Raw genomic sequence first — 26,564 nt, forward strand, 5'->3', positions numbered from 1 at the left:
AGCTGCAGAGTGGCTGTAATCGGACTAAAATGGCTGCTGCTGGCCTCAGTGAGTCTCTCTTTTCCCATGCTGCTCTGAGTGCCCACTGCCCTGCTGTCCACCATTAACATTCATTAAAATTTACTGTGGATGGAGCTTTGACTGCTGCTAACTCTGGCTGCTGCTGGAGATGGAAGCAGGTCCTCCTTGCTTGCTGCTCCACTCCTTGCCACCCCCACAGACCCAGCCTGCTGTCTGATGAATCTGGCTGCTGGGCTGGCACTGAAAAGACTGGGGGACGGGCATTAGGTCATACACAGACACACTCACAGATGGGGGCGTGGGTCTGTGGGCAGGCACATCGGCGGCTGGTGGCGGGGATGAGCACTGCAGCTTTTCCTTCGGAGGAGGAGGCAGAGCTGCAGCGAGTTACTGAGTCACGTGCCTGCTCTCGGTGCTCTGAGTCCTCTCCACTCTTCCGCCTCGTTCAAGCCTTCCACCACGGCGCAGACATTTTTATTTTATTTTTTCCAGGGTGCAGGTGCCCACAGAGAAGACTGAGTGCCGCCTCTGGCACCCATGTCATAGGTTCACCACCGCTGTGTTGGAGCATTATCAGATGTTTTATTTTATTTATTTGCAAGAAAATCAGTCGGCATTTCAAAGCTTTATTTGTCCCATGAACAGGAACGTTTCATTTCCTCTGTGGAACCATTCGAAAATCAAGGAACTGTAACGTTGAGATTCATTTGTGGAATAAATTGCTGCATTTCTTTTTTCCATACACCTCCCCAACGGCACTAAACAAGAGGGTACCCCGCCTCCTAGGGACAGGAAACAACGTGGAGAGTAAAAGTTTAAAAGCCTCCTACCCTTTACCTTTGTCCAGTTGTTTCTTGTCCCTTGGGGATGAAATGGCAGGGTTCCCTCCTGCCTAGGTTCCGCTCAACCTTCAGTAAAGAAGAAATGTGCAATTTGCAAGTAGCAGTTAGCCGCCCATACTAAAATGCCTCTGTCAAAAATGTACAGACAAAGTAATGTCAGATAAAGCTCCTTCTTTGGTTGAGAGTCTGAAATCCATCATAAAAGATGAAGTAAGCTCTATTGACACAAAGATGGCTTTAATTCCGCAAAAACCCTCTACATCCACATCTAATCCCGAAACTTAGGTTGATATGGATTTTGATTTAGACGAGGGTGAAGTTATATCTAATTCTGACTCTCATCTGATGATGAATCTCGAAGGCCTTTATGTTCTATATAAGAGACAGATTCATTGTTTTGAACAATCAGAGCTACTATAAATATAGAGGAGTCTATAGAGCCACACTCAATACAAGACCAAATGTTTAAAGGTCTGGGGGATAAAAAGGGTGAGGTTTTTCCTGTCCATTTCTGAGGAATGGAAGGATCAAGAAAAGAGATTGGGCATTTCAAAAATCTTTTAAAGTATCCATTTTAATGAATCCGATTTGGCTCACTGGGATAAAACTCCCAGAGTGGACGCCCCTATAGCCAAGATCCAAGAAATTACCCTTACTCTTTGAGGATGTTGGGCTCCTTCGTCAAGGCTTAGATAAAAAAAATTGGAATCGGTTCTTAAAAGATCCTGGAAAACCTGTACGTCCATGCTAAGACCCAGTATTGCTGTCACTTATACTGCTAGGACCCTTTCATTGTGGTTATCCCAACTTGAGGAACACTTAATCTCCGTTACTGCAAGAGAAGATATCTTGTCCTCCGTGCCAGTTTTGAAACTGGCCTCCACTTTCCTGATGGTCGCATCAGCAGATCTGGTAAAACTCTCCACTAGAGCGGCGGCTCTATCTAATACTGCCAGAAGATCTGTCTGGTTGAGATCTAGAAAAAATGTAAAACTGAGACTGCACGTCCAAACTTGTGGCATTTTAATCCAGATGCTGGCATCTGGATTAAAATTCCACAGGTTTAGACATGCTGTTTTTTTTTTTTTTTTTTCCCTTTCTTCTATCTTTATTGTTCACACTACCTTTGGGGGATTTTACCACCCCCCTGGAGACGAGCACCCACTACACTTATACTAAGGAGTGCTGTTAATCTTCGACTTTTGCAACTTGTTGAGATCTTGGTCAGGGGATACTACCTCTAAAAGTAGGTTATGTGGTATTCCCTGTGAAGGGGGCAGACTCTTTTGGAATGACACTAGATGATATACTGGATAAAGCATCCGATAGAAAAAAGGGGTTCCTGACAGAGTCAACTTTTTTCCATCATTCCTTTCATAATAAAAAAGAGTAAACCAGCTCAAAGGAAGAAAGGTAGTTCAGGTTCCTGGCAACCCACGAGAGGCAGAGGTAAAGGTTTCCTGTTCAGCCCTGATAAGTCCGCTAAACAATCGGGACTATGACGCCAGAGACCCGGTGGGGAAAAGATTAAAAAGGTTCATTTCCACTTACTGTAGATTCTAGAGATCATTTGTCTAGTTTCCGCTGGAAACTGAATGTGGAGAAATCGGACTTAGTTTCCTGCAAAAAGAAAGTCTTTCACGGAATTCTTCTAGACTCCATCTTATGACCTCTTTTCTCCCACAGCAAAAGAAACAGGACATTATCTCAAGGATCTCTTCATTCAGGTTACTCCTTCAGAGAAATTATGTGCTTCAGAGAAATTATGGGGATTCTGGGTCTAATATCTTCAGCAATACTGGTGGTCAAGTGGACCCAATTTCACGGAAGGACTCGGCAGAATTTCCTTGTAAATTCCTGGGACCGGAGCCAACGTTCTCTGAACAAGAAAGTATCCCTGCCTACTCGGGTAAAGAATTCCCTGTGGTGGTGGCCGAATCCAAAGAATCTGGCGATCTATCATTCGGATTGTTATGACAACAGACGCAAGCGGATCAGGCTGGGGTGCCCATTGCAGAAATCAACTAGTACAGGGGGCCTGGAATCTGGAACTTCTCCCTCTATCTTCAAACTCAAAAGAGCTCTTAGCAGTCTATCTGGTTCAAACTCAAAAGAGCTCTTAGCAGTCTATCTGGCACTAAAAAGCTTCCTTCCGACCATCTAAATACGGGATGTCAAAATCTTGCCTTTTCTGGTGCTGTATACCCCCCCCCCCCCCCCCCCAATCTCTGATACCAAGAGTTATCACAAAGGTAGTTGAAGAAAGATGTCCGTTATTCCTAATAGCTCCATATTGACCAAAAAGATTTTGGTAAATAAATTCCATTAATCCATTCACAATGTCATGCTCTTCCAGTGTTTTTTGTAAGATTATTGGGCAGTTTCTCTGCCTACAAGATATTATCACAGATGCTTGGTTTACTTTTGCCGTTCTCAAAACTGAATTTGACTCAGCAGAGATCACATGCCTCTTCACAGCAAAAATGTTATAACCTGAACAGAGTTGAGAAAAAGACCTTAATCCTAACTTCTACAAACCTATGAATGCAGAATCGACCTAATCAAACTAATATGAAAAGTTGTTATAATATGAAAGTAGATGAAGATTTTTAGAATAAGTTATACCAGCAAGAATTAGTCTTTATGTAGAAAACTATGATTTTAAATCAAGCCTTACTGACTAGTGATTTAAATTGTGATTTTAAATCAGTTTAATATAAATCAAATCCACCCTGTTAGAGACTAGATGTTGTTGCTAATAGGGATCTGTCCTTCGGTCGTAAAGTTTTGTCCGCAGTGGTGGCCGCCCTAATTGAATCCTTTTGTTAATCTTCCTGTTTAGTGCTGTTGGGGATGCTAAATGGAAAATGCAATTACCGGTAATCTTTTTCACAACATTGTTTTGGAGTGTTGCTTCATTTTCTTTGTGGTTATTGCAGAGAAAGGATTTGGGTTCAACTTCCATGTCCATTTGAGTTCTGACAGTGGTACCCCACACATAGGTGTACAATATAAGAAATGCATTGCAGTACATGTGTATAGGGCCTAATCTCGCGTCCATAGGAGACCTTGACACCTGTTTTAGACCCCCAGGGCAATCCGTCAGCATCTTACCATTCCGGCATTGGAGGGTGCCCCCTCCCTGTTGTGGCAGGGTAAGCGGACGCAGTGCAGAGGCAAAAACAAGGTTGTAAAGAAAAGTTCAGTGTTTATTCACACACAAGAAAAAAACAAGCCAAAAGTAACGGTGTTCTGTTTTGGTGCCTGTTCACACCACACAAAGTCCACAGTGCAAAAATCCTTCACCTGAGCAGCAGTTTTCCACCTGCAGTCCACAGCAGGCTTTAGGCTGGGTTCAGACCTGAGCGTTTTACAGCACGTTCCTAAGCATTGTAAAACGCATAACAGGCAAGAACCAATGATTCCCTATGGGAATGGTTCTCACCTGGGCGTTTTACAGCGCATACGATCGCGCTGTAAAACGCCTGACGCCCCAAGAAGTACATGAGCTTCTTTGGGGCGTCTTGTCGCGCGTTCCTGTCCATAGACTTCAGCGGGAACGCGCGACAATGGGCGTTCGCTTGTTTCTGTATGTGCGATTACAATCGCGCATACAGAGTGCTCCATCGCGAACGCTCAGGTCTGAACCCAGCGTTAGAGGCCTGTTTCCCCAGCATGCGGCTCTCAAGACACAGACTCCAGAGCTTATCTGTCATGGAGGATAATCCACACCAGCTGAACGTGCTGGCTGGGTTTTTATATCCCAGTCAAAACCCGGCCTGGAATCGTGGGGAACAGCCACCCACCCTGCTCTTTGGCTGCTCCCAATAAGAACCGGCCTGGATCGGCTTTACAGCCATACTAACAGCTGAAGTGTCAGACTGCAAAACTGACACTTCAGGGAAAAACCCGGTTCTTACCTCACCAGGAACCTCGGTGACGTGTATCTTCCGTCAATGACTGCCCCTTTGTTCCTTCTTACACTGCTGAAATGTAAGGGTCCTGCCACACAGTCAGGTTTCCTGATGCAGTTTTGTAAGCCACATCCGGAGTGGCTCATAGAAGGAGCAATATTATTGCCAGATACAACTTCTCTATTTTGATTTCTGGTTTTGGCTTCCAAATCTGCATCAGGAAACCTGACCACGTGGTGGTACCCTAAGAATTGTTTGAGATTTCATTAGGGACAGGTCGATGGTGACTTTTAGGCTAGGTTAACACCTGAGCGGTTTACAGTGCGTTCCTACACGCTGTAAAACGCTTAACAGGCAAAAACCAATGTTTCCCTATGGGCATGGTTCTCTTCTTAGCGTTTTACAGCTCGTTCGTACACGCTGTAAAACGCCCTACGCCCCAAGAAGTACAGGAGCTTCTTTCGGGCATATTGTGGCGCGTATTGTGGCAGTTTTTGATTGGATGCCTCTGGGGTTAATCACACAAACGTGCATACTACGCGCGTTTTAAAAATACTAAAACGCCTTAAAAACGCCTGTCAAAAGCGCTTATCGAATACGCTCAGGTGTGAACCCAGCCTAAGACTTGAAGTGCTAGTATTGTATGTTCTCCACCTGAGAAAGTAGAGCATTTCCACACCCTGCAGTGTTGTGCTCTGTATGTAGCCTTCTTCTGAACGGAGCTGGCTTATTTTTGTGTGAATGACTGCACATCTAGAGCCCTTGTGTGAAGCAATCTGCATGTTGTCAGTGAAATGGTTGTGCAAAAAAAGTTTTGATTACACAAGAAGATGTTTACCAATGTTGGGTAACCTATACGGAACTGACCCCTTTCATACGTGTTCACTAAATGTTGTCCCATGTTGCATTGGTTTGACATTTGACAGAGTTTTAGTATAGATGGATGACTGCCTTCAGAATTCCTAGAATTCATAACTTTGTACATTTCTAGGTGTAAAACGTCTATATGGGAAAACCCAACACTCTGCATCCAAAAATCTACACGGTAATTTACCAAAACATATCTTTATTAGAATTAAAAAAAGAAAACCTATAAAATACATAAATTGGCATTGACAAACACAAGCACTGGGAGTGTGCCACAAAGGGTCAAGTATAACTATATACATGGGGAAAGACCATAGAGTACATGTAGGTGTGTATTTAAAAAAATAAATAAAAAAATCAAGCCATATAGTTCACACTCCCACGCTTAAATATCCAAAGCAAAGTAGTACAATACAGACCTGATCGACACCTCCAAAACCCTGACACATGTTTCGCATCAGCTTCATCAGGGGAAAAGTTGCATTTCTAGGTGTGTCAGTCATTGGATTTTGTTTTATAAGGAGCCCAATTGTACTTTTCTGACTATATGCCCTGGATCCAAGGCACACCCAAGTTTAGATGAAAGAATGAGAGTTAGGCCTTATTCACATGTTAATACATTACAGACGTGTGCTGTCTGATTTTAATGTGGACAGCCCACGTGTCTATTGATTTTTTTTTTTTGTGTTTATTCACACATCCTTGTTTTTTCACTGACTGGATCAGCTCAAAAGCAGTGTTTTTTCGCCCGCTCATCGGTAATCAGCGGCACTTTTACAAAGGCAGATTATCGCTAACGAGCGTCTGTACAAATGCCCGTCAGTAAAACTCTGCCTGAACATTGGGCAGTGTAAAGGGGCCTTAAAGGAAATGTGTCATCAGGTTTTTATGTCTAACATCTATTTTTTTAAAGAATTTTTTTATGTTATTTAATTTTCCATGTCAATATCTATATTTAAACAAAAAACATAAAATCCTGCAGTTTACACTGACCACTAAGCCCAATAGGCGCCACTTCTAGGTCTGTACAGATCACAATACAGGAGTTACTTGCTTATCTGTCATTCTAATCCTGCCTATAATGAGATCACCTATGTGTTTAGATAAGACAGGATCCTCCATTCACAATATGTGATGTAGGGATGTCCCGATACCTTTTTTTATTTTTTTGACAGAGTACGAGTACCGATACTTTTTAAGTACTCACCGATACCAATTATAACAATTAAATAAATAACACATTTATTTTGTGACTGCTGACCAACCAAAAGTCCAAAAAACAGCCCCAGCCTCTGATCAGCACCCCAGCCCCCTCTAGTAACTCAACCCCCCCCCCCCATAGTATTAATCATTGGTGGCAGTGGGCAGTTCCGATCGGAGTCCCAGCAGTGTAATGCTGGGGCTCCGATCGGTTACCATGGCAGCCAGGACGCTACAGAAGTCCTGGCTGCCTTTGTATGTTAGTGAACTAACATACAATGATTACTACTGGGGAGGGGGGCGCACTGCCCACTGCCACCAATGCAGAGACTGAAGAACATTACCGGCACCCGACCTCTTAGAGGACGCTGTGATCCGCGCAATTAACCCCTCAGGTGCCACATCTGTTGCTTTAACCCCTTCATGACCTCTGCCGTGCGCATCTTTAAACATGGCACCCACACGTGCGCGCAGCAGGTGCCATAGCCGCCGCATTTCTGCGGTTTCAAACAGCAGAGACCCACTGCACATGTATGTGATCAGCCATAAGGCTGATCACATACATTTCACCCCTCAGATGCTGAGCTCAAATATGACCATGGCACATGGGCACTAACAGCGTTCCCCAGCTGAGATGGGGGAACCTATTATGCTTCTCTAATAGCCCGAAGCCTTAAGCAGGCTTCGGCAGCTATAAGGGCTCATTCAGACGGCCGTATGCTATCCGCAAAAAGGCGGATCAGTTCAATTCACCTTTTTGTCACCAACTCTTTTAAAAGTTATCAAAAACTCACACACACTTCAGAATGGTATCACTGAAAAGTACAGACTGCCCCACAAAAAGTCCTCACACAGCTCTGTATGCAGAACTACAAAATAGTTATAGGGGTCAGAATATGGTGAAAGAAAAACTTTTTAAATTTTTATTTTTTATTTTTTTTCAGTATTTAAAAGGCATAAAAAATATACAAGTGTGGTATTGTTAGGAAATAGAATAAAAAAAACAACATCTATAATCATAAAATAAAAAGATGTCATTATCTGGTTGTAACGGGCAGATAACATTTTTGGTGACACATTTCCTTTACGTTGGGTCACTATAAAACTGGTGACAGATTCCCTTTTAAGGCTCCACAAAGACAAATGAAAGTCGGCAAAGTGCAGATAATGCCCTTATCCATTACTGCAGTATGTAGCCAGCACAGTGGCAGGGTATCAGAGTAATAATTACTTTATCAGATATGCTCCAGTCAGGATATCTGCTGCAATGATTTGTTTTCATTTTAACCTCTTCGCTACCAGCTCCATACATGTACGGCGATTAAAATATAAACATCATGGGCATTACTGCGTCCAAAAACGCCCGTACTATTAAAATATAAAAATATTTTTCTAATATAGCGAATGGCATACCGGAAAAAAGGGTCAAAATGGCAAATTTTTTATTTTTATTTTAATATATTTTTATTTTTTATTTTATTTTTTCATGCCTTCCACTACATTGTATGCCATATTAAATCGTGGCATTAGCAAGTGCAACACGCAAAAAATAAGCCCCCATATGGATATGTGAATGGAAAAATGAAAGTTATGGCTCAAAGAAGATGGGGAAGGAAAATGAAAACGCAAAAACCTCTGGTATCCTAAGGCCCTTTTCACACGGGCGTTGCGGAAGAGGTCTGGATACAATGTAGGAAACCCGCGCGAGTGCGCATGCAATTTCAGTCAGTTTTGTCTGTGATTGTGTTGCGTTCAGTTTTTATCCTGTGCGAGTGCAAAGTGTTTTAATGCGAGTGCAAAGTGTACGCGCGTAATAAAAAAACTTCACTGAAGTTTGGGTTCAGTGTTCTGTAAATTTTATTATTTTCCATTATAACATGGTTATAATGGAAAATAATAGCATTCGTTAATACAGAATTCTAAGTAAAATGACCATTGAGGGTTAAAAATAATAAATAAAATAATTACCTCTTGATCGTGCAGCTGTTATCGTCTTCTTTCTTCTTCTTGCAGGACCTGCAAAAGGACCTGTGCTGATGTCAGAGTAGGTCCTTTTGCAGATCTTGAAAGAAGACTATAACTGCTGCGTGATCAAGTGGATGAGGTGAGTACCAGTAATAAAAGTACTTTATTTTTTTTATTTTATTTTTAACACTCAATGGTCATTTACCTTAGCATTCTGTATTAAAGAGTGCTATTATTTTCCATTATAACCATGTTATAATGGAAAATAATGAAGTAAATGGACTTTAATGGGATCCCTGGGCTCATCCCTATTTATTCACATCATCTCCTTAGCAACCATCCGTGAAGATCGCATTGCATCCGCATTTACTTCTATGGGCCTGCGTTGTGTGAAAAACACAGAATATAGAACATACTGCGATTTTTCACGCAACACACAAGTGATGCGTGAAAAACATCGCTCATGTACACAGACCCATATAAATGAATGCACCCGCACTGAATCCGGACCCAATGTGTTCACGTCATGCATTGCACCCACGCGGAAAACGCGCCCGTGCGAAGGGGGCCTAAGGGTTCATTTAAAGCAACAGACACTGCTGCTGGTTAGAAATAAATGAATAATGTGGGTTGGTATTGCAGTTGTGAAACCCAGATGATACAGTACAATGTGTCAAGAGAGACTGGGAGCTGTCGCACTGGTTTGATAATATAACCAGTAACACTGCTGTGATTAGCTCTTAGTATCTCTCTAGGCTAACAGTAAAGGCAGATTTAGACGCGCAGATTGTCAGAAAGGAAGCGCTCTTTCCCGACAGTCGGCTGCTTGTTCAATGGGGGTGAAGCACTGTATTTACATGCAGTGATCCCCTCCACAGTATGTGGGATTACTATTGCAATTGCTCGTCCTCATACATCTGTATTGTTTCTGGGCAGCAGATCGCTGTTTGAGCAGCATGATCTCCTGCCCAGAAACGATAATTTAGGTGCCTGCACTAATGATTGGCTGCACCTTTTAGACTGGCAGATTGTCGGGAAAGAGCGTTTACAGGAACGTTCGTTTCCAATAATCTGCGTCTGTAATTTGCGGCTCCGCAATTTGCCCAGTGTGACAGCTCCCAGTCTGAGACGCTGTATCAACTGGGTTTTGTTTACTAGTGTAGCTCTCACTCCCAACTACAATACCAACCCACATACTGTGTATGTATTTCTTTCCGTCTGAAATAACGGATCTCTGACAGAAATGGCTAAAATGAATGCACAGGATATGGATAGACGAACAGAAAAATGACTCCCGCTAACCGGAGATAAAACACATGGTGTGAAAGAGGCCAAGAGGAACCATATAAATCTGTTGTATGTGTAAAGGATTCCAGAACTGCGCTCTAAAATGTCCCGGCTGCACCGACTCTACATTCGGACCCTTCACAACCTTTCTCTTCCTCTTTTTATGCATGAAAGGATGGCAGCTGTTTTGGCCTTTGTAGCCTGATATGGGGAAATGTATAACTGCGTTGGTATTGCTCATAGATGAGTCAGATTTCAGCTGCCTCTTGCGTGAACTTACCCTACATGTGGTAGGTTTGTCACACGGTCTGAAGCATGGGCAGGAATTTCTGTAAGTTTTTAAAGGGGTTCCATGACAGCAGCTTATCCCCTGCACATGCATAGGGTAGGCGGAGGTCTGACCACCGGGGCCCCAAAATCATTAGAATGGGGATATTTTGTGCAAAGAAGGCCCAATAGTTCTATGCTGAGACCTTTCATCTGTATGTGATGTAGGAGTATCTTGTAACTGCAATCATTGGGGGGAACTTTACCAAACCTCTGTCCTTTTCACACATTTGCCCGTTTAGTAATGATGTAACCGCCATCCGTCTTCAGTTAAAAATTGATGACAAGTAAACATTTACATGTGCCAGTAGATGCATGCCAGCATTGCGACAGAAAAAGAAATTAGGGCAGAAGTAATGTTAATGTACTTTGGAAGAGATGTTTCATGCTTTTTACCATTGTAGCCAAGTGTTACACAAGGGTCATATTGGTGCATTTATGGATGCAAATCCCAGATCTTATAATGCCAAACTAATGGATTTTATAGGGATCCATGATGACGTTATAGGCTGCAGAATAGGCTCTGAATAAAGCCCAAGAAACCCAACCATTTCAGTTAGAGGACCTGTCCCCACAAAATACAGTGCAATCTGCAGGCAGCAGGTTATAGAGCAGGAGGAGCTGAGCAGATTATATATAATTTTGTGGGAAAAGATTCAGTAAAACTTGTATCTTATACATTTAGATCTCTGCTTTTTGTAACTTCGAGGTTGTCTCACTTCAGCAAATAGCATTTATTATGTAGTGGAAGTTAATACAAGCCACTTACTAATGTATTGTGATTGTCCATATTGCTTCCTTTGCTGGCTGGATAAATTTTTCTATCTCTTTATACGCAGCCCATTTCCATGGTTACGACCACCCTACAAGCCATCAGCGGAGGTCATGCTTGCACACTATAGGAAAAAGCATCAGCCTATGTGTGCCCCCACAGTCCTGGCTACCATAGAGATCCACACTTTTTTTTTCCTATAGTGTGCAAGCGATGAATTTCAGGGTGGTCGTAACTAGGGATGAGAAAATCGACTTGGGATGAAACATCCCAAGTCGATTTGCATAAAAATTTGTTCCAATACTGTACGGAGCAGGAGCTCCGTACAGTATTAGAGTGTATTGGCTCTGATGAGCTGAAGTTATTGTTTCGCGAAGTCTCACGAGACTTTGGGTAATAACTTGTACTGTAAAAAAACAATTTCCCGAACTCTGGTTCAGTTCCATGTGGTACCACTGTACACGGGGGAGGTATGATCAGTGATGCATAGCCTTCTGTATGTAAGTGTATATACATAGCTAGCTGCCAGTCACTGATACATGCACACGGGGGAGGTACGATCAGTGATGCATAGCATTCTCTGTGTAAGTGTATGCAGAGATAGTTGTCAGTCACTGATAGTTGTACATAGGGGAGACGTTATCAGTGATTGATAGCATTCTCTGTGTAAGTGTATATCCATAGCTAGCTGCCAGTCACTGATACATGCACATGGGGAAGTATTATCAGTGATGCATAGCATTCTCCATGTAAGTGTGTATACATAGCTAGCTGCCAGTCACTGATACATTCACATTGGGGAGGTATTATCAGTGATGCATAGTGTCACGAACTATGGATCCGATCGCTCCGGATCCCACAGCTGTGACGTAGTGGTCTGTGACGGAGTCTGCGCACACACAGAGACCTCACGTGACCGGGGTATTACCATTCGGCTAACACCCCCCACTACACTTCGGTAACTGCCACCACTTGGGTTCCCGGTCCACGAGCCGACTATCCAGGTAATTCACTATCCCACAGATCAGTGGATGAACCGGATATTACTTACTGACCAACCGCAGTCAATCACCCCCAGCTACAATTCCTAAATGCAATGTAACTAACTACCTGGTAACGTCTCTTCAAAGGCAAGGTACGTTGTTCAGCAGCTTAGAATATGGAAGACTTGGCTATTTAGATTTTATAATCTTTAATAAGCGGTAAAAAGCAGTGCATACAAGTCTAATGAAAATGACTATAAATCTACAGAATAATAATAACAATATAAATAATCACGACAGTTCAAATGAAAGGGAAAAAAATGAAAGAATACTTAGTTTCTCTGGAGGGTTTCAGATGGTCGTTCATATGTCCTTTTTGAATCCTTGCAAACCCCTTTTCAGTATGTATCAGGGGAGACCCTCAAAGTTCTTCTGATACAGGGATATGCCGTCAATGTCCAATTAAGTGTCTGGTGATGTTCCATGGGTCTCTCTCCTCTGTCCTTGTGCATGGGTTTTTATGAACTCTCCCATGGGCAGGAGACTTACTCCTGTCAGCCAATGGCTGCAGAGTGACTGTCAATCCTAGGGATTGGCCCCCAAGTGTTTTATGACCCCATCAAAGTTCAGTTCCTACAATGAGGATTATACTTAAGCCCGTATCTCCCTGATACATCGGCATATTTTTATACAGAATACAGATTTGCGATCCTTATTTATTTACATACAGAATGAGACCACACACGGTAATGCTGGGACCTGTAGTTCTTCTACCACCCATAGGTCAGCTACGGAATCACATCCTCTAGTCATATTTGATACCCAATTAACCACAATACTCTATAGAGCCTGGATCTGGTGTCAGAAAGGGCATAAGTTGATTCATAAATGAAATATGAAAGTGGACTGGTTTTATGCCCAGAGCTAATTAAGGGCTATTAGCTCTCCTCAAGCCAGACCTGGAAATTAATGACGTCACGCTCCAGCCAGGCTTGACAGCGAGCTGATCTTATCTTAAAGAACAGGATGAGCTGGGCCTGGTATAGCTTTTATGACCTTTTTATAGCCGACCTCAAAGAGTAGTGGTAATAAAAGTGTCCATCTATATCATAGGTGACCCAGGCATCGGGAAGATGAGAGTTCACAGGTTTTTTTACATATGCCAGAAGCATATAAGATGGCTACCCAGAGGAATTATGTATGTATGCACACATAGCATTCTCTATGTAAGTGTGTATACATAGCTAGCTGCCAGTCACTGATACATGCACATGGGGAAGTATTATCAGTGATGCATAGCATTCTCTGTAAGTGTGTATACAGAGAAAGCTGTCAGTCACTGATGGCTGTACACAGGGGCACCAGCTGTGTGCGCGCCGTATCACGGATGGGGACCCATACACTTAAATGGGTCCTCAATCCAAAAAATACAGTGCGAAACGGAGGCACGGATCGGAATCAATACAGATTGCTTCCGTATTTCTTTTTATTTTTTTTCTGTGCATCCACACCGCAAAAAAGTAGTGCATGCATTAGTATTTTGCTGTTTGGACGATCTGATGCGGATCGCGGACCTCATTCAAGTGTCGGTGCCTGTGCAATTTGTGGTCTGCAGCACAGGCACGGCTGGCACACGCGTGTGGATCCACCAGGAGGGAGATGTAGAAGTCCTTCTATAGTTCCGATTTCATTTGAATCCACTTTCTGGCCTTGGCAGAAAATCCTGCAGGCAGATCTGCCTCAAAACCTCCTTCTAAAAACTCTGTAGCCGTGCCCTAATGCTCATGATGGACTGCACCCATAACCAAGCCTGCTCCTGAGTTATACTGGTCTGGAAGTCTGGCCAAAATAATTATCTCCCATTTTGAGACTGGAAAGTCAACATAAGCTAAATATGCAAGTAGAATCTATTATTCTCAAGTTTTTCCTTTTTCACTTTTTGGTATGAGTTCTTTTAAGGACAACAAAGCAACAGCCAAAATAGCGTGTGCTACTATTATAGATGAGTGCAGAACACTTGCCACAGAAACTTCATGGTCTGCTTTTGTTTTCAGGACGTGGATATCAACATGGACATCTTGAAAATGTGTGTTTTGTCTGTGAGAAGAATCAGTCTCTGGACAGTCCATGTCTTTGCCATCACTTACCTACTGCCCGTTAATGCAGACATTATAGCAGTAAGTGACAGTAATCTTCTTTTTATTACATTTTTTCCTTCTGCACATAGGTGTATGTATAAAGAAGTAAATATACAATGATCAGCCATAACATTAAAATCAAAGGGTAATACTGTAAATTACATTGATAGTCTTACAATGGCGCCTTGCTGGGGGTGGGAAAAAAAAGAGCATTGAGTGAAGTCAGTTCCAGGGAAAACAAAATTGTGGATTTTGATGGGTGCCCAGTATCCAGTGACAGACCTAAAAGTGGTCCTCAGTGGTCTGAGGAAGGGCCACCGGTGAACCGGCGATTGGGTCACGGGCTTCCAAACCAAGACTCCTTGCTGCCTTGGGGAGCAATGGCTAGCCCATCTAGTCTGATCCCACAGAAGACACGTAGCATGTGGGCTATTATAGAAAGGTGCCAGAACACACACTGGCTGCGTATGGGGCTGCATAGACCCGAACTGGTCAGTGTCATTGCTGTGATCAGCCCCTTCCTCACTGCTTTTATTGACAGGGCCAGACAGTGGCAAAAGCAGCCAGGGAGGGTCTGGCCACAGAAAGGAGCTTGGAGTGCAACATATGAAGAAAAAATATAATTTTGGGAATGAAGCCTCGGATCAGCAAAAGAAAAACAACCTTGTAATCAGGTAAACTACAGATATGTGTCTGGCAAATTTTTAGGGAGAATGCTGATGACAGACTCCTTATAAGGCCCCTTTCACACAGGCGAGTTTTCTGCGCAGGTGCGATCCGTGCAGTGAATGCATAGCACCCGCACTGAGTCCTGACTCATTTCAATGGGCCTGTGTACATGAGCGTTTTATATATTTATTTTTCTTCACGCATCAGTTCTGCCTTGTGTGAAAAGCACAGCATGTTCTATATTCAGCGTTTTTCACCCAGCATAGAAGTGAGTGGGGCTTCAGTGAAAAACGCATTGCATCCGCGCGCAATATGGTTGCTAAGAGATGATGTTTGTAAACCTTCAGTTTTTTTTATATTGCGCGTGAAAAACCCTATCAAAGCACATTGCACTCACGTGAAAAAGCGGAGCGCAATCGCAGACAAAATTTACTGAATTTGCTTGCAAAATGATGCGAGTTTCACTGAACGCACCCTGAACTCATCCGGACCTAATCAGTCACGCTGTGAAAGAGGCCTAACATAGTAAGTGTCCAATGCTTGCTGTATTTTTGTCATTGCTTATTGTCATTGCTCCATGGGAAACAAATATGCAAATAATTATCTCCCCAAAAAAGAACCATCTCGTCAGCGCCACTTATCTTGGGAGATAGCTTTTTGCATATTCTTTTCCCATGAGGCATTGCCAATAAGTCTCCATACCATGGAGTACTTTCACAAACTCTCCATACAGGACTGGTCTCTTTAAGGAGATTCATCACCCTGCCTAAATTGTCTACTAGGAAAACCTAATAATCAAGCGCTAAAAGGGCATGTTCACAGTAGCGTTTGAGGTGCGGTAAAGACCACCATGATGTAGTTTTCTACACCGTTGTTTAATCTGCAGAAACCCCAACCACACTGAAAACTGCATCATGTTTTTTTTTAGATGCACTTTTAACCACGCATAGGCAAGGTCATGCAGTTTGGCATAAAGAGTATCTATTCCACATTACTTGCATAGTCTCCATACCCTGGAGTACTTTCGGTAAGTCTCCATACAGGACAGATTCAGCACCCAGCCAGCCAGAATCCTGCTCCGTACTGATGATGGTCCAACACCCCAAAACAGTTGGCATTAATATTTCTGTAAACTCTGGGGCTTGAAAAATAAGTTATTATATTTTATATAATATATTTTTCAGTACACAGCTGACAATGTGTCGAAGTCATTTGAAGACCTTCCTGCGCGTTTTGGCTATAGGCTTCCCAGTGATGGCCTAAAGGTATGTGGAGATCAAATTAATAGTAGCTATATATAAATTAAAAAAAACTTGTTTTTGTAGGTATGTCCACAATTTTAATAGGAAAATGAATATCTAAACAGTCCCTTGCGTCTTTTTAATCCTGGGGAATAGAGACCTTTTTATACTTTCCAGACAGGTGGACCATTTTTGGAGATTTCCTGCATGTTTGACGTGGAATGATTGAATGTATCGAGCTATTCATTACAGTGATGAGTCACCATCATGAATCGGGGACACTTTAATCTGCACAGATGGGATTTATTTCCACAATCTGTTACTCAGAACAGTGCAGTGGATGAAGGAATTGCTCCTCGCCTTTGAGGATTCCTTGTCTGTGCAGAACTGCGACTGTCTTTCTGTTCCGTGATATGTGTTACTTGGATAAAAACCAGTAGATTGCTCATTACTGAAGGCAGCGAAGCTTTTACCTGCACAGTAAATATTTGTGTCCTAGAGAAGCTAAAATGTGAATATCCATCAAATTGCACCATGTCCGCCTGAGGTCAAAATCAAAGAGGCCCTCTTCTTTGATTTTGAGTCCATTTGGGTGCTGGTTCAGACCTGGTCCCCACAGGAAGTGCACCCCACCACTACTGAACTTTGACTCTAGGGTGCTGTTCCCTCCTTTATTTTGCATGATCCTCCTGAGGTGGGTGGCAGGAAGAAGTGATCCTCCTCTCGCAAAAAGTGGACACTCAAACTGGGAACTGTACTTTATTGCATTTGAACTTAATGCAAGAGACTCCAATATGTTCTTACTGGGTCACGTGAGACGCATCACCGGTGCAGCATCCACGTGACCTAGGGAGACCTGAGAGCTGCAGCGGCTAGGGGAAAGAAAAGGAGCCAGAACCCAGCAGCGGGGATCAGGTAAGTATGATACCCTCCTTAGGTTCAGCCAAGCTAATGTGGGAGTCTGCTCTAGAGGTCCCCCCAGAGATGAGACCATTAAGGTAGGGAATAGTGGCTGTGTAACCATCCATATCCCAGAGGTAACACTTGCACCCCCTCTGGCTCTGTAGAACTGAAATTACAGCACCCTAGATCCACTGTAGAACTGGGTGGGGGTTCTAATTTTTATACCTGCAATATGGATAGTTAATATGCAAATAAAAAGAAAACAGTTAAATAATAATTATATATATTTTTTTTTTACTCTACCACTTCCCCTTGCACCATTGGGCTGACAATGAACATTTCTATACACTGATGCTTCCCCCCCCATTTTCAGGTATCAAAATGATAGGTAATCAGTATCTGATTGGTGGGGGTCTGACACTTCGGACCTCCGATCGTCTGTTTGGGAAGGCAGCAGTGCTTTTCCTAGGCCAGTGGCAATACGTTCATGTGTCATATGGCCTAGATGCAGCTCAGCCCCACAGAAGTGAATAGGGCTGAGTGCGATACCAAGTACAGCCGCTATACAATGTTCAACGCTGTGCTTGGTAAGCAAGGAGAAGGCAGCTGATTGGCAGGGGTCCCTGGTGTCTGACCCCACCGGTCAAATGCTGAGATCCTATCCCGGGAATTTGCAAGATCTTGGAAAACCCTCTTAAAGGGTTGGTTGTTCCAAGAAAAAAATTGTGTTTATAGTTAACTCGTGCCCATAATTACAAGCATCTTTGCATTTACACTTAAAGGGGTTATCCGAGTTATTTTTTGTTCTATGTTCCTAACTAAGCAAATGTAACAGCTTTCCAATTCACTCACTTTATCTCCAGTGGCTGGTTTCTCAGATTTCACTGAGGGTCACATGACCTGTGATGTCAGCTTCTCTCCCTGCTCTGATAAAGGTCATTTACAAGCCTGTAAATGTCACTGTGCTGGCCACGTCTACTCTCTGCTGGGATTCTTAACCCCTTCAGCTGCACAGCTCTGCAGGCAATGAGGACACAATTCTGGGCACTGGAGCTGATATACTAGGGAGAGCATTGCACAAGAAGGTAGGGGGAAGATCCTGTGTGTATTAGCAGTGTCATTATACAGCTGGGACATGTAGTTCTACACATGCAACATGCTGCAGAGTCTCCCAGCACTTAGGGCAGCTGTTGTATCCTCTCCCTTAGCAGTGTCATTATACAGCTGGGACTTGTAGTCCTACACATACAACATGCTGCAGAGTCTCCCAGCAGACAGACATGTCACTCAGGGCAGCTCTTGTATTCACTCCCTTAGCAGAGCAGGGGGAGGGGCAGAGATTGTTTTTATTGCATGTAAACAAAGGCCCAGAAAAGAACCAGGGAAATGAGGAAAAAAATATAATATATATTTTTTTTTTGCATAAAACTTGCTTAGCTCAGTGTTATATCAGATTTTCAGTGCTATATTTTTATATTTTTTTTCATAACTCTGACAACCCCTTTTAATAATGCTTTTGCCGTATATTCCAGGAATAATGTTAGTATAGCGCCACCTGCTGTTTCTGTTGAACAGTCTTTCTGGGTCCACTCACTGAAACATGAAGGGTGTTCAGTATCACCAACAGGTGGCACTGGTCTAACACTATGACCTTGCCGCACAGGAATTTGAGCATTTTCTTTAAATAAACTTTAATTTTAAACTTCAATTTTTTTTTGCACACTTATTATAATGGGCTGAATTTATTATAAGCATTTTTCATGAGTCAACTCCAGTGGTGTTTATAGCTGTTTTGGATCTGATGGTTGTATGGGGCCCTTTAGTACTGTGTATATACCAGGGGGTGGTGATGGGGCTTAATACCTCCTCCCTGGTCTCTTCTCTGCTACTCTCCTCATTGGGCTGACGGACAATACGTAATGGTGTCTGCCATCTGTTGGTGAATGGTGAATATTACTTTGGAGATATTCACCTGTTATCAGCGGATGGCAGACTGCAGTGGAACTGGAATGAGGACGGGAGAGCTTTCTCCTAGCCGTAGCATCTGCACATCACTGCTGCGCAGCCCGCTCTGTCAGAACAGGCAAGTGTGTGTGTCTATGTGCTTGCATGTGTGTGTATATATCTTTGGGTTTCTCGCTGTGTGTGCATGTGTACAAAATCCTGCATATCTGTGCCACCCGCTATGGTGTGTGAGCATTGGCATAAAAAGGACCTGGAAGTAAGAGTCTGCACTGAATGTCTTTTGTCTCGTGGACTGCAGAGATCATTCTTGGGTCACTTCTTAACCGCCTCCGGACCGCCTAACGCAGATGTGCAGTCCGGAGGCGGCAGCCCTGCGCACGACGACGCATATATACGTCATCTCGCGAGGGCCGGGATTTCCTGTGAACGCGCGCACACAGGCGTTCGCTCGCTGGCAGGCTGGAGATCTGATTTTTTTAACCCCTAACAGGTATATTAGACGCTGTTTTGATAACAGCGTCTAATATACCTGCTACCTGGTCCTCTGGTGGTCCCTTTTGTTAGGATCGACCACCAGAGGACACAGGTAGCTCAGTAAAGTCGCACCCAAACACTACACTACACTACACCCCCCCCCCCCCCCCGTCACTTATTAACCCTTTATGAACCCCTGATCACCCCATATAAACTCCCTGAGCACCCCCCTGTCATTGATCACCCCCCTGTCAAGCTCCGTTCAGACGTCCGTATGATTTTTACGGATACATGGATCGGATCCGCAAAACACATGCGGACGTCTGAATGGAGCCTTACAGGGGGGTGATCAATGACAGGCGGGTGATCACCCATATACACTCCCTGATCACCCCCTGTCATTGATCACCCCCCTGTCATTGATCACCCCCCTGTAAGGCTCCATTCAGACGTCCGTATGATTTTTACGGATCAATGGATACATGGATCGGATCCGCAAAACACATGCGGACGTCTGAATGGAGCCTTACAGGGGGGTGATCAATGACAGGGGGGTGATCAATGACAGGGGGGTGATCACCCATATACACTCCCTGATCACCCCCCTGTCATTGATCACCCCCCTGGTAAGGCTCCATTCAGACGTCCGTATGATTTTTACGGATCGGATCCGCAAAACACATGCGGACGTCTGAATGGAGCCTTGCAGGGGGGTGATCAATGACAGGCGGGTGATCAGGGAGTCTATATGGGTGATCACCCCCCTGTCATTGATCACCCCCCTGTAAGGCTCCATTCAGACGTCCGCATGTGTTTTGCGGATCCGATCCGTAAAAATCATACGGACGTCTGAATGGAGCCTTACCAGGGGGGTGATCAATGACAGGGGGGTGATCCGGGAGTCTATATGGGTGATCACCCCCCTGTAAGGCTCCATTCAGACATTTTTTTGGCCCAAGTTAGCGGAAATTTTTTGTTTGTTTTTGTTTTTTCTTACTAAGTCTCATATTCCACTAACTTGTGTCAAAAAATAAAATCTCACATGAACTCACCATACCCCTCACGGAATCCAAATGCGTAAACATTTTTAGACATTTATATTCCAGACTTCTTCTCACGCTTTAGGGCCCCTAAAAAGCCAGGGCAGTATAAATACCCCACATGTGACCCCATTTCGGAAAGAAGACACCCCAAGGTATTCCGTGAGGGGCATATTGAGTCCATGAAAGATTGAAATTTTTGTCCTAAGTTAGCGGAAAGTGAGACTTTGTGAGAAAAAAACAAAAAAAATCAATATCCGCTAACTTATGCAAAAAAAATAAAAAATTTCTATGAACTCGCCAGGCCCCTCATTGAATACCTCGGGGTGTCTTCTTTCCAAAGTGGGGTCACATGTGGGGTATTTATACTGCCCTGGCTTTTTAGGGGCCCGAAAGTGTGAGAAGAAGTCTGGGATCCAAATGTCTAAAAATGCCCTCCTAAAAGGAATTTGGGCACCTTTGCGCATCTAGGCTGCAAAAAAGTGTCACACATCTGGTATCGCCGTACTCAGGAGAAGTTGGGCAATGTGTTTTGTCATTTTACATATACCCATGCTGGGTGAGAAAAATATCTTGGTCAAATGCCAACTTTGTATAAAAAAATTGGAAAAGTTGTCTTTTGCCAAGATATTTCTCTCACCCAGCATGGGTATATGTAAAATGACACCCCAAAACACATTCCCCAACTTCTCCTGAGTACGGCGATACCACATGTGTGACACTTTTTTGCAGCCAAGGGGGGCAAAGGGGCACATATTCCAAAGTGCACCTTTCGGATTTCACCGGTCATTTTTTACACATTTTGATTGCAAAGTTCTTCTCACACATTTGGGCCCCTAAATTGCCAGGGCAGTATAACTACCCCACAAGTGACCCCATTTTGGAAAGAAGACACCCCAAGGTATTCCGTGAGGGGCATGGCGAGTTCCTAGAATTTTTAATTTTTTGTCGCAAGTTAGTGGAATATGAGACTTTGTAAGAAAAAAATAAAAATAAAAAATCATCATCGTTTTCCGCTAACTTGTGACAAAAAATAAAAAGTTCTATGAACTCACTATGCCCATCAGCGAATACCTTAGGCCTTTTTCACACGGGCGTCATGTTTTTTGCCCGGATAAGAGGCGGGTGCGTTGCGGGAAAATGCGCGATTTTTCCGCGCGAGTGCAAAACATTGTCATGCGTTTTGCACTCGCGTGAGAAAAATCGCGCATGTTTGGTACCCGAACTTCTTCACAGAAGTTCGGGCTTGGGATTGATGTTCTGAAGATTGTATTATTTTCCCTTATAACATGGTTATAAGGGAAAATAATAGCATTCTGAATACAGAATGCATAGTATAATAGTGCTGGAAGGGTTAAAAATAATAAAGTTAACTCACCTTCTCCTCTTGTTAGCGTAGATCCCGGTCTGTTCTTTAGCTGTGGACTGAATGACCTGAGGTGATGTCAGATCACATGCTCCAATCACATGGTCCATCACCGTGGTGATGGAGCATGTGATCTGACGTCATCAAAGGTCCTTCAGCCCACAGCTAAAGAACAGACCGGCCTCTACGCGAACAAGAGGAGAAGGTGAGTTAACTTTTTTATTATTTTTAACCCTTCCAGCACTATTATACTAAGCATTCTGTATTCAGAATGCTATTATTTTCCCTTATAACCATGTTATAAGGGAAAATAATACAGTGAATAGACTGTCACCTAGAACCCATGCGTGAAAATCGCACCGCATCCGCACTTGCTTGCGGATGCATGCGATTTTCACGCAACCCCATTCATTTCTATAGGGCCTGCGTTACGTGAAAAACGCACAAAGAGGAGCATGCTGCGATTTTCACGCAACGCATAAGTGATGCGTGAAAATCACCGCTCGTGTGCACAGCCCCATAGAAATGAATGGGTCAGGATTCAGTGCGGGTGCAATGCGTTCACCGCACGCATCGCACCCGCACGGAAAACTCGCCCGTGTGAAAGGGGCCTTAGGGTGTCTACTTTCCGAAATGGGGTCATTTGTGGGGTTTTTCTACTGTTTGGGCATTGTAGAACCTCAGGAAACATGACAGGTGCTCAGAAAGTCAGAGCTGCTTCAAAAAGCAGAAATTCTCATTTTTGTACCATAGTTTGTAAACGCTATAACTTTTACCCAAACCATTTTTTTTTGCCCAAACATTTTTTTTTTTATCAAAGACATGTAGAACTATAAATTTAGCGAAAAATTTATATATGGATGTCGTTTTTTTTGCAAAATTTTACAGCTGAAAGTGAAAAATGTCATTTTTTTGCAAAAAAATTGTTACATTTCGATTAATAACAAAAAAAGTAAAAATGTCAGCAGCAATAAAATACCACCAAATGAAAGCTCTATTAGTGAGAAGAAAAGGAGGTAAAATTCATTTGGGTGGTAAGTTGCATGACCGAGCGATAAACGGTGAAAGGAGTGTAGTGCCGAAGTGTAAAAAGTGCTCTGGTCATGAAGGGGGTTTCAGCTAGCGGGGCTGAAGTGGTTAAAGGGGTTGTCTCACTTCAGCAAATGGCATTTATTATGCAGAGAAAGTTGAAGGGGTTGTCCAAGCCCCTCTAATACCCATGTGTGCACCAGAGGCCGATGCTTTTCCTTTAGTGTGCAAGCATGTCCACCGCTGCTGGATTGTAGGGTGGTCGTAAACCCCTGGATACGAGCAGTATATAATGTGATGAAAAAAGAAATCAAGCCACCAAAGGAGGCAATATGGACAATCGCAGTACATTAGTAAGTGGTTTGTATTCACTTTCTCTACATGATGCCATTGGATAAAGTGGCACAATTTCTTTAACATAATTTGGGGCAATGCATGGCTTAATACACAAAATGGGTTGGTCACTCTCATCTTGGCAGCTCTTGCTCATAGTGAGCCATCTCTGCCATGTTCTTGAAGTTCACAAGATGCGATTAGTCAGATGTAGTCATTGTGCCCCTTTGTAAACAGTATCAGATGACTCCATGTATAACATCTGACTAGCAATGTGTATGAAAAGACACTTTATAAATGCCTGTATCAAACAGTTTTACCCTATGTATGTGACTGTAATCCAGAAGAGTCACATTCTAACAGAAGTATTTTGTATTCTCTCAGCTATTTAACCCTTTCTGTCGGTGATATCGAAGATATAAAGAAATGCCCCATCTGTATAAATTATGGACTACTAAATATACTATAACTGTTCTTATCATGATGTCATCACCATGTCTGGGCTCCTAGTTTCTCAGTATTACTTGCTGGATCTGTGTGTCCTGGAGGATGCTGTTGCCTTCCCCCTGCAAAGAGTCTTTTGTGTGTTGTCACCCTTGCATCCCCCCCCCCCCCCCTTTCCACAGCCTAATCTGCAGTGCACATCCTCTTCCCCCTCCCTGCTGCCATCTGTAACACTGAGAGAAGGGAGGGGGAGAGCAGAGAAAACTATTTAGGCTACTTTGACACCTGCGTTAGGTTCGGATCTGTCTGGTATCTGCACAGACGGATCCGCACCTATAAATGCAAACGATTGTATCTGTTCAGAACGAATCCGTTTGCATTCCAGAGCGGAATGGTGACTGAACGGAGGCAAACTGATGCCTTCTGAACGGATCCTTATCCATTCAGAATGCATTGGGGCCAAACTGATCCGTTTTGGGCAGCTTGTGAGAGCACTGAAACAGATCTCGCAAGCGGACCCTAAAAACTCCAGTCTGAAAGTAGCCTTAGAAAGTTGATTAATTTTGTATTTAGGAAGCAAATGAACATAATAAAAAGGATGGTGTGTGTTGTGTGGGGGGGAAATCTATAGCCCTCTCCATTATAGAAGCTTAACCAAGCTATTAAAAAGGTCCTGGCCAGTCCATGCATTACATAGTTGGTCATTCATCTGAATGGCCAGGCTACTGTAGAGGAAACCTTTGGATAGATGCATCCTCCATCGGCCATGACAGCTGAATAGTGGGAATCGTGCTTTGTTCGCGCTATTTGTTGAAAATGATGGATATTTTGATGGAACCAGAAGCACCCATTATAAATCAGTAGTTTGTCAGCTGGTGCTGTGTTTGTTGTATGACAGATCTGTCCAAGCCAGGGGTGTAACTACCATAGCGGCAGACCATGCAACTGCTATGTGGCCCAGGGAAAGAGGGGGCCGAGTCTTGGGGTTCAGTCACACGTCCGTATGTGGTTTGCGGTTCCGCAAAACCCGAAAACCGGAAATGTGCGTTCCGCATTTTCTGGACCGCACATCGCCTGCGCTCTCTTAGAAAATGCCTTTTTCTTTTCCGCAGTTGCGGACAAGAATAGGACTCTACCCTCAGGAACAACTTTTAGCAAATGAGGCAGTAAAAAAATGGCCCAAGGGTAATTAAAAAGGCCTTAGGCATAAACCCTTTTGTCCCGTGTCGGGGGCCCGGTTTGATCATTGCTATGGGGCCCTTACTTCTCTATTTACGCCACTGGTCAGAGCATGGTGATGTCAGCAGAGCATTAGATGAAGCAAATCCTTTTGCAAGCCAGAGATCATTGTGAGATGGTACACAATCTTATTGATAATCACAGCCGTCAAGGGGCTATTTCCTATAACAGCCAGCAGAACTCTGAATGGAGCTCTTTACTGTGCCACCCTGTAATCTACTGTAAACAGTGCAGTGAGTCTACTGGTTACAGTGCAGGCGTTCTCATTTGTCCAGTAGATGGTGCTGTGCTCTTCTTAACCGAGTTAGCCGACAGTGCACTGGTGCAAGGTAACATGCTCTAATGAATGCACAGATTGACAAATGAAGTATTTTGTGTAGCCCATATTACACATTGCAATGTCCTCTGCATACATTCCGATCACTAATAAATGTGTAATAATGATTAAGTAGCTGTGTGCATTAAAAGTGTAGATGATGTAAGTCTGAGTTCCCCAAAACTCTCAGAATGGCCTGAGATTTAGACATTGCTGGGAGTTTTCTACCTCTGAGGTTGGTGAACTCCTGATGAAGAATACACTCCGACCCCTCACCTTCTCCTGAAGCCATTGTTCCCAGATTAGTCATAAGCTGCTTCAGGTCAGTGACCTTAAACAGGGATTCTCTGACAGTCTGGTTTTCAACTCTAGGTCCACAATGTGTGTATATTAGCTATTTTGAGTACCGTTTGCTTTAGGCCTCTTTCACACGGGCGAGTTTTCCACGTGGGTGTAATGCGTGAGGTGAACGCATTGCACCCGCACTGAATCCGGACCCATTAATTTCTATGGGGCTGTTCACATGAGCGGTGATTTTTCACGCATCACTTGCGTGAAAATCGCAGCACGCTCTATATTGTGCCTTTTTCACGCAACGCAAGCCCCATAGAAGCGGATGCGGTGCGATTTTTCACGCATGGTTGTTAAGGAGACTATCGGGATGGGGACTTGATCTTTTTTTTTTTTTTTTTTCCTTTATAATATGGTTATAAGGGAAAATAATAGCATTCTTAATATAGAATGCTAAGTAAATTAGGGTTGGAGGGGTTAAAAAAATAATAAACAAATTTAACGCGCCCCATCCATTTGGTCGCGTAGCGTACCTCCTCTTCTTTCTTCAGGACCTGGGTAAAGGACCTTTGCCATCACTGCACTTATCACATGGTCCATCACATGTTATGAGCGCAGTGATGTCATTAAAGGTCCTTTTCCCAGATCCTTAAGAAAGAAGAGGAGGTCCGCTACGCGACCAAGAGGATGGGGTGAGTTAAATTAGTTTATTATTTTTAACCCCTCAATGGACATTTTAGTAAGCATTCTGTATTAAGAATGCTATTTTCCCTTATAACCAAGTTATAAGGGAAAATAATAAAAAAAATACAGAACACCTAGTCGTCCCGGAAGATTGTCGTCCCGGAAGATTGGAAATTGGCAAATGTCGTGCCCATTCACAAGAAAGGTAGTAGGGAGGAATCGAGCAACTATAGACCAGTGAGTCTGACATCAAT

The 26,564-nt window shown here is 43.4% G+C and overlaps 1 protein-coding gene across 2 annotated transcripts in view; it reads left to right on the forward strand.

Annotated features, from left to right (window-relative positions):
* The window catches only part of RNF13 (ring finger protein 13), a 99,534-nt gene that overhangs the window by 18,529 nt on the left and 54,441 nt on the right, over window positions 1–26,564 (forward strand). Inside the window, exons 2-3 of one of the 2 annotated variants that reach the window (XM_044290374.1) lie at window positions 14,233–14,355; window positions 16,170–16,250. The exons of the other annotated variant lie outside the window; for it this stretch is intronic. Coding sequence (XP_044146309.1) covers window positions 14,248–14,355; window positions 16,170–16,250 — 189 coding nt within the window. The 5' untranslated portion in view covers window positions 14,233–14,247. The remainder of the gene's footprint in view (window positions 1–14,232; window positions 14,356–16,169; window positions 16,251–26,564) is intronic. 2 annotated transcript variants of the gene reach the window in all.

The sequence above is a fragment of the Bufo gargarizans genome, chromosome 4 (assembly GCF_014858855.1).
Source record: "Bufo gargarizans isolate SCDJY-AF-19 chromosome 4, ASM1485885v1, whole genome shotgun sequence".
Taxonomy (NCBI): Eukaryota; Metazoa; Chordata; class Amphibia; order Anura; family Bufonidae; genus Bufo; species Bufo gargarizans.